This window comes from Capsicum annuum, chromosome 11 (genome assembly GCF_002878395.1).
Source record: "Capsicum annuum cultivar UCD-10X-F1 chromosome 11, UCD10Xv1.1, whole genome shotgun sequence".
NCBI lineage: Eukaryota > Viridiplantae > Streptophyta > Magnoliopsida > Solanales > Solanaceae > Capsicum > Capsicum annuum.
In genome coordinates this window covers 214,062,279-214,071,473 of record NC_061121.1, presented here as the reverse complement: position 1 = coordinate 214,071,473, position 9,195 = coordinate 214,062,279, and the positions used below count along the sequence as shown (strand labels likewise).

The 9,195-nt window shown below is 30.5% G+C and overlaps 1 protein-coding gene across 2 annotated transcripts; it reads right to left on the bottom strand.

Moving 5' to 3' along the window:
• Positions 1 to 2,313: 2,313 nt before the first annotated feature.
• On the bottom strand, positions 2,314 to 6,162 carry LOC107848308 (ethylene-responsive transcription factor RAP2-7). Of its 2 annotated transcripts, XM_016693045.2 has the most exons (10): positions 5,334 to 6,162; positions 5,225 to 5,250; positions 5,068 to 5,098; positions 4,839 to 4,926; positions 4,593 to 4,738; positions 4,213 to 4,257; positions 3,997 to 4,100; positions 3,772 to 3,890; positions 3,383 to 3,502; positions 2,314 to 2,756 (listed from the first exon to the last, which is right to left on the bottom strand). In XM_016693045.2, the coding sequence occupies exons 1-10, from the start codon at positions 5,846 to 5,848 to the stop codon at positions 2,478 to 2,480; spliced, it is 1,473 nt and encodes a 490-aa protein (XP_016548531.1). In that variant the 5' UTR covers positions 5,849 to 6,162; the 3' UTR covers positions 2,314 to 2,477. The 2 variants fall into 2 exon arrangements, with proteins under 2 accessions (XP_016548531.1, XP_016548532.1); XM_016693046.2 differs by lacking the exon at positions 4,213 to 4,257 and having other exon boundaries at positions 5,334 to 6,153.
• Positions 6,163 to 9,195: the final 3,033 nt, after the last annotated feature.

Sequence of the window (9,195 nt, the reverse complement as noted above, 5' to 3'; positions counted from 1 at the left end):
CTCTAATGGAAGAAGAATTATATAGATAGAAGGGAAGATGAAAAGTGTAGAGTTAATATTAGTTAATGATGTTTCACAATTAACATGGCCTAATAAAAAGAAGAGTTACAATCGTTCATTATTATTTTAGTAAATGCTAATTATCTTAAAATTAAATGAAATAGGTAATTAATAGAAAAGTTTTAAAAGTAGAAAAAAACTCAAAAAATTGACAAAAAAGATAAATAGGGTTACTTGCCCGTGGGACATGCAACATAGGATTGACTATTGATCTTATATATATATATATATATATATATATATATTGATTCATACTCATTCTTATCCGGGATGGAATTAGAATTTTGAATTAAAAATATTTAAGATAAAAAATATTTCAATAAAAAATAGGTTTATCAATCCTTTTTAGATAAAACGTAGGTTTTCTTGAAAGGAAAAAATAAACAAACAAAAACCTAGTTTAATTTATATTAAAAATATTTTTACAAAAAAATATAATTTAATATAATATAAAAATTGAATTAAAAAATTTTAATTAATATAAAAATTGCTATAGATCATGAATTTTATAAGTGAAAATTATAAGGGTTACAAGAGGATAACTTTGGAATAAGTGAAAATTATAAGGGATATAAAAGTCATTTACTTGGTCAACTTTCAATGAATTATAAGCTAAAAAAAATAAGTAGGGAGTGACTAACTTATAGCTTTTGCCTTAAAAAAAGTTAAAATTAACTTTTTTTTAAGCAATTATAAAAATTGTCAAACACTTTCAAAAGCAAAAAATGGCTTAAAAGCCATTTTGACCAAATTATAAGTTTACCCAAACACCTTATAAACCAATATTTGCAAATCCAAGGTCATTTAATTTTTCTTTTGGCATAATACATAAATATGACTCTAAACTTGACACTAAATTATAACTTTGACCTTAAACTTTGATAGTGCACAAATATGACCTTTAACTATTCAAAACTGCATAAATATAGCCTTCGATCCTATGTGGCAAAACGCGTGTTGTACACGCAAAACTGGGTGCATCGGGCTAAAAATTTGAGCATCCAACAATAAAAAGAGGATAAAATGACTATTATGCCCTTACTAATTTCTTTTTATATATTTAAATGACTTTTCACTATTATTGTTTCATTATTTTCATCTCAAAGATAAAATTATACTAATAATAAATAAAAAAATTATAGTTTTAATAAAACGTCATTAAATTAACGTTATTAGCACGTTATTAATAAAATATTATTAAATTAAAGTTATTAAACTAACGTTATTAAATTAACGTTATTAAATTTAGCATTATTAAAATGTTATTAATAAAATATTATTAAGCACAGCAGTAGTATATTAAATTAACGTTATTAAGATGAAAATTTTATTAAAATATTATTACTATTATTATTAAATAATAATAATAATAATAATAATAATAATAATAATAATAATAATAATAATAATAAGAGCAAAACGATGTCGTTTTAACTTATAAAAGCAAAACGACGTCGTTTTAATTGAAAGACAAAAGTCCCTCCATGTCAGACCTTTTAGTGATGTGGTACCGTATGATTGAATTACATATCCACGTAGGCGCAAGTGAGTTACACGCATGGAGGTTGTAAAATCGGAGGTCATATTTATTCAGGTTTTGAATAGTTAAAGGTGTTATTTGTGCACTATCAAAGTTTAAGGTTAATATTATAATTTGGTGTCAAGTTTAGGATCATATTTATATTTATGTATTATGACTTTTCTTTTTCATTCTGTTTATGAGAGGCAATGAAATGACACAACCAAGGAAACACAAACCAGAAGCATTTAATGGAAAAGATTGAGCGACAACTCTCAATAATTGCATAAAAGACAAATACCATGATGTGAAACTAGGAAAAGAATTGCTGATTGTTCAATGTGAAATAGAAATTTAGTGGCCAAAACAACTACATTTTCAAGCGTTATTTAAGTGTGTGGGGGTGGATTAGGCCCCAAATGAATAATTGTGTTGCTTTGCTAATTGTAATAGAATATATTTGAGTGGGGTGCTTCAGTGTTATTCGTGAAAATGAAAGAGGATACTCTATTAATGTATATGTATATAGACTATCATCAATTAAAGTTCAATTGGGAACAACCTCTCTACCTCTCTCAAGGTAGGGATAAGACTGCATAAGCACCACCCTCCCTAGACTCCACTTGTCGAATTACACTAAATTTGTTGTTGTAAATTGAACGAGGTCACTATAGATAGTTGAACTTCTTTTGTATCCAAGATCACAACAATAAGCAAGGAAAAAAGCACAAATGTGATGAAAATTTGAATCTTCACCTTCCAAAATCTTACAAGTGGTTAAAGAATTCAACATAAAATCAACATGTTAATGAATTGATGACAAAAAAATCTTACAAATGGAATCAGTTTTGAGTTATATATGTAAATGTATTACAAGTAAAATGCTGGCAAAGAAATGTTATGGAGGTGGTAGTGGCGGCCTGATCTGGTAATAGTATTGAGTTGTATTTGTTGATGGTGTCGAATATGAAGCAAACGAAAGATTGAGATTGTTCAGGTTGTTGGGACCAGACATTACAGAGGCCGAAGCAGTGGTAGCCGGAGTTGAGAATCCTGATGATGCTGCAGCAGAGAACATTGACATTGAGGTTGTTCCGACTTGACCATGCATTTGCATTGCCCAGTTTGGGTGTCCGTGGGAGGTACCTACATCTATTCTCTTCCCGGATGCTCTTTCCTGCAAAGCCCCTTTAGCTACTTAGTACGAGCATTGATTAGCAAATGGCAAGTAACCTGCCATAACAGTTGAATTGTTCTGATTGTTGGTTCACTAAGACTCTGAAAAAATGCTCTAGCTACAAGCCTTGTCCATCTCTCAGTCGCGTTATACAGTCCGGAAACAATCCAAAAGAAGAAAAGGGAAAAAGAAAAAATCAAAGGGAAGGCTCTTATCACAAAATCTATACAAAACCTGATATGTTAACAAGAATTTTCAAATATAACTTCAGTAGAGTTTTTATTGCTTATTGTTTCCGTATTAGTTGCTATGTTTTCTTTTTCATACTGTACACAAGCCGAAGGTCCTTCGGAAATAGCCTCTCTACCTCCACAATGTAGTGGTAAGGCCCGCGTACACTCTACCATTTCCAAATAAGTGGGATTTCACCGGTATGGTGTTGTAATTTCAGTAAAGTTCACAAGAATCAGAACCTATACTTATATAGACAAGCAGCCCAACTATTTCACACACAGTGAAACAATCTACTACTATAGGCATATATACATTTAACCACAAGTTTCAACTAATAACTAAAAGGGGAAACAACAGAAAACTAGAGAATAAGATGAACTTTTTTTTTGTACCTCATAGCTGGGAAAGAAATTGGAATACACTCCATTCCACAAGTGAGCTTGTTCAGATGTGACTGCAGGTAGCCCCTTGAAATGTGAACTACCAACTGTTTGTGAACCAGATTTGTCCATCTGTGGAATTAAGATACACAATGCCAAACTTATCATCAGTTCAATCTAAGAGAAAACAAGATTAAAGATCATCAAACATGTCGAGGAGTGCGTGTTGGATCCTCCAAATCCGTGTATTTTATAGAGGATTTGACATGGGTATGGCAACATTTTTGAAGAGAGAGTAATACAGATACAAAGAAACAAAAGGGAGAATTTAGAATAGGGAAGTAGAAAACCATCAAATGCAATCTGCTGCAGCATTTCTATGTAAGCTACTCTGTTTATACCTGTGATTTTGTTGATTCTTGCATATCATAAGGATGATACTGAAAAACCGACGACCTTTCAATTTCCTTGGGAGAAGAAGTCGCGATTCCCAAGTTTAGATCAAGATCCTGTTGGCTACCTGCATTATATACATACTATAAATGCAACAGCAAGATGTAAAAGGCTAGTGATCACGGTATTGAGTGATGGAATTCGTGAATATAAGACACGCTTATAGAACGAACCTTCAATTTGAGGGTTCGAATTTGGTTCCCCTTCATATGCACTTGGCTCGAAGTTGGTAACAGCGTCCCTTCCATTACATTTGATAGCCGCCTTATCATACGCCCTATTTTGCAGAAAAAGGGAGATACCGGTTGGTCGATACAAGATTGTTGTTGAGAATTTAAGGGTAATGAATTCATATTAAGGAAGAAGGTAAAATTCATGATCATTAGGACCTTGCAGCTTCTACTTCACTGTCGAATAGTCCGAGATATATATACCTGCAATGTAAGCAGTGGAATCCCCACCATGAATATAATAGTCCCACTCATTTCTTCTGCAAATAGGCATTGTTTAACAGATTTTGTTTCCCACCTCTGACCAAGATATAATCTAGAGACATGTTGCTCGGATCCTCCAAAAATGTATTATATGTGAAGGATCTGATAAAGGTACGGCAATATTTTTGGTGGATCCGATGCAGGTGAAATGATATTTGGGTAGGTATATGATCAAAATTGAGACGACTACTACCACAACATCAACGAATAAAGTTTCTACTTCGACAAGAAAAGTTTCTACTTCGATAACAATTTCAATGAGTAAACTATCTTACTTTTTGCCAAGGAATTGCCCCATCCGCGCCTCCCATCTCCCACATTTATGCAACGTTACTCCTCTGTATTTCGAGCTCCCTCTTGAGAAACCAGTACTCTGTCGTCGCAGCACGTGTACAAACTCTTCTTTACTCAGGTTCGACATCTACATTAGTTCACAAACAAATCAATACAACGCAAAATTCATGTTCAACGTTGAGCTTAACATGTTTTAATACTAGTACAAATCTTTAGACATTCCTAACCTGCTTCATACCCTCCTCGTAATCACTAAGGTTAAAGTTTATATCAGCATCAACACCCCGGAACTTAATCGCAGCTCTATCATATGCCCTGATACCATGAAGAAAAATTCAACACAAACTTTATCAATTCGATCTAGATTTCAACTCGTGATAAAATGTGAAAACTAAAATGATCTGACTAAATATAAGAGAACTTGACCGTCAAAAGAAAATATATTTAATCATTTACCTAGCGGCTGCATGAGCAGTGTCAAATCCACCTAAACATAAGTCAACAACAAAACTAATCAGAAAATTTCCCAAAATAGAAATCAATTGAACTACAAAAAAAAAATCACAAACAAATTAATTTAACAATAAAAATAACAACACTACATAGTACTTACCTAAATATACTTGTTTGCCACAATCCCTACACAAAATAAATAACAAATATTACACAAAAAATTTAACAACTTTTTTTATATAAAAAAGAAACAATAAAAACACATATACCATATGTGTGATTCCCATCTGCCAGTTCTTCTATAAAAAGTAACACCTCTATACTGTGAACTTCTGGACCTAGGTCCCCTCCTGCTCTTCTTAACTGGCTGTTGCTGTTTAGGCATCTCTCGGAAACCAACAGTATTGGCTGGATCGTAAGTACTACGATCTATCCAATCAGCGTTCTGAGAGGTGTGGGCCCGAGTATTCAGCTCAGCAGTGTTCACTGGGAACAATTGCTGAGTCACGTACTCGGACCGATGATGATGATCATCGTCATTGTTACAACAACTCCTGTTACGTTCATCTCCACCATGTCCAACTTTAAGTATATTGAAATTGAAGGTGAAAATGTCGCCGGAGCCGGCAGCGCGTGTGGAGCACGTCTCATCATCTCCGGCACTACTACATGCTTCTGCATTCCTCGCTGATGAATTGGAGCTTCCCACCTCCGATTCATCGGCTACCGAACCTTCTGGAATTTTCTCATCATAAATTGCACTTAGATTGAGATCCAACATCATTTCTTTCAACAACTTATATATCACACAACTCTTTTTTTCAACTTAACAATGGCCAATAAAATCTCTTATTATTCTCTCTCTATATATAAAAAAAAGAGTAGATAAAAGATAATAAGCATAGAATAAAGAGTGATTGTTAAGTTATATGAAGTGGTGTGTGTACATATATAGGTGAAGAAGTGGAGCTAGAAAAGAAGAGGAATCATGGTGGACTATGCAAAATCAATGGATTTTTTAAATAATATATTTTTTTTTTTTTGTATTTGTATAAATTATAGTAATATATATTTTTAGAAAGATAAAGGGCCAGATGTTAGTGTTACATAGAGTCATAGAGTATTTTCAATTTTGTTTGTGAAAAAAAATAAAAAGCATTTATTTTTAGTTTGTTTTATTTAAAGAAAGTACAGAAGAGAGAAGACTAAAGATGGGACATTTGGATGGCTAGCTATTCCTATATTTGGGAACAACTAATAATAGTAGAATTTTTTAAATTTTTCTTTGTATCTCTCTTCCAAAATGGAAAGGGTTATCCCAAATACCAACTACTGGAATAGCTGGGGTCTTTGGTTTCCTTTATATTCCCTCCCCTCATTTTATGTTACATTTTTTTGCTTTTTAGTTTGTCCTAAAAAAAAATATTATTTACTATATTAAATAATTTTATATTATTTTTTTTATCTTTATAAAATGATTTAGAGTTATAAAAATATTTAAAATTATTTTAGAATCATAAATTTTAAAAGTATTTCTTCTTTAATTAAATGTCATATCAAGGCAAATGGTACCACATAAAATGAAACAGAGAGTTTTCATTATTTTGGTTCTCTTGGTAATTGATAATAGTGATCTAATTACTATTATATAGAACTTGTCTTTTAAGTTTTGGATGCAGCTTCTTATCACATAAGACTAGATGTGAGCCTCAATTTTATTCAGCCTGTGCTAATACAATGTGCGACGTCATCGTTAATCTCACTATTTCATTGAATAATAAACCCAAGATATTTGAAACTACATCTATTTTGAGGGTCTGAGCTTCGGTCCTCACTTTCACGCTAGCCTCATGTTCATCGAACTTACACTTCGGGATTGTTTGGTTGGGAAAGAGTTATTTCGGAATAATTAACCCGAATTAGTTATCCCGCCATGTATAAGAAATAACAAATCCAATTACTATGATATAAATAGTGGAATAAATAATCCCGATACTAACTAATACCTCACACCAAACATGAAATAAAATAGTCCTTTATTTTATCCCGAAACTATAATTCATTGTACCTTACACCAAACGACCCCTTCATGTTTTCTATCTTGGTCCTATTCAACTTAAACCTTTAGACTCTAAGATTTGTCTCCAAACTTCTAGCTTATTGTTATGCCATCGCAAGTCTTGCCAATCAAAATTATGTCGCATGTAAATGTATATTTTTGACATAATGATATATAATATATGTAGATATATTATACCTAATTAGTGTATATTTCTTATATATATTTAGCTGGGATTGTAATTAATTTTCATCATTTAAATCTGTAAGCTATTGTTTTTTTCTGCTGATTTTTAAACATTGAGACTTCATGATTCACCTTAGGTCACACCTTTGGATGCCTTCTCTTTGGGATCTTGGCATTTTTAGTCGCTTGGTTAAAATTAATTTCATATACATCTAATTGTAATAGTTTAAAGTCGTCACGGGTGTATATTTAATGTATAGTTAATATATAAGTGTATAATCAGTTTATAGTTGATGCGATATTAATTGTACGCAAATTATACGGTGAGTACACTATATCGATCAATTTTCTTTTTTGTTTTAATCTCAAATTTGATTTGAACCTTTTGGTTTTAATCTCAATTTTGATATGAATTCCTTAATTTCTGTAAAAACAAAAATTTACATAGTTAAGCATTACGTATATATCACCATTTCTACAATTAAAATGTCTTGAAAAATTCACAATTACAGAATTATTTTTGACATTTCATTTCAAATATGAATAAAGAATTTTTCCTTATTATTAACATACTGCCTGCTTTTGGCAGTGATCCCAAATTTGAACCAGTGCTGTTTTCTGTTATTGGAGTTGCTTCCAAAAAATGGGGAAATCAATTTTATTTTGTTATTTAAAAATTATAGATTAGCACTACATGTTACAAGTTTTCTCATATTAATTTGATGAAAAATATATTTAAAAGACTAATAAAAGTTTACATAGTTTAACTTTTGAGAAGCAAAAAATGATAATTAATATTAGTTTAGGGGAATAAAAACACACACACACGCATAAATACAAAAAGATAAAGTGTGCGATTTTTTTTAGGTTTTTTTGTATGATATGGTGTCAGCATAATTTTGGTCTGAATTCGAGGGCATTTAGCTAGCCTATATCTTCATCTCTATTATATATAAACTAGACATCGAAAGCTCGTGGTTAGTACGGGCTCAATATATATTATTTTTTATTTTAATTTATGTGATACAAATATAATTTAAATAATTAATTATTAAAATAATTTTAATTTTTAGTTATTATGATTTATAATGTTTTTTTATTTCAATTTAAGTGAAGCGGATATACGTTCGAGAGTCAATCGAATATTTTATATATTTAAATTGTTAAATATGTGATTTATAATGCTTTTAGGATAATTTTCAATAAGTTATGTCTTCCTCTATCCCATCGTAATTTCTGTGACATTAATATAATTTCGATAGTCAAACAAATATTTTATGTTGGCATATCATTTTGTGTGTATTTTATCTTTTTTATGAAATATTATTAATTTTTTAATGCTTAGATGACCATAAAAATTAATTAGGGTGATATAATAAAATCATGATTGAAACAATGAAGCAGACATGTCTTAAATAGCTTATAACAACTAATTGAAAGTGATAAAACAAACTTATTATAAAAAATACATGTAAAAAAATTTTGAATGGGTCTCATATAAGACATCTAATTAATTTAAAATATTGAGAGTTAATTTATTATTTTACATTTATTTTATTTTTATTAAATATAATTAATTTGTTAATACTTAAATGACTTATGATAATTAATTAAGGGTGATATAGTAAAATTACGACTAAAGCAGCTGAAGAAGGTATTACAAAACATTAAGAGTTAATTTATTATTTTATTTCTATTTTATATTTTTTTTTTCAAAATTCACTATGGGTGATATGATAAAATCACGATTGAAACGATGAAGCAAACATGTCTTAAATGACCGATAACAATGATATAATGAAATTACTATAAAAATTACTTGTGAATTTTTTTTAAATAAGTCTCATATAAGACATCAAGTAGAAATAAAACGTCAACAATTAATT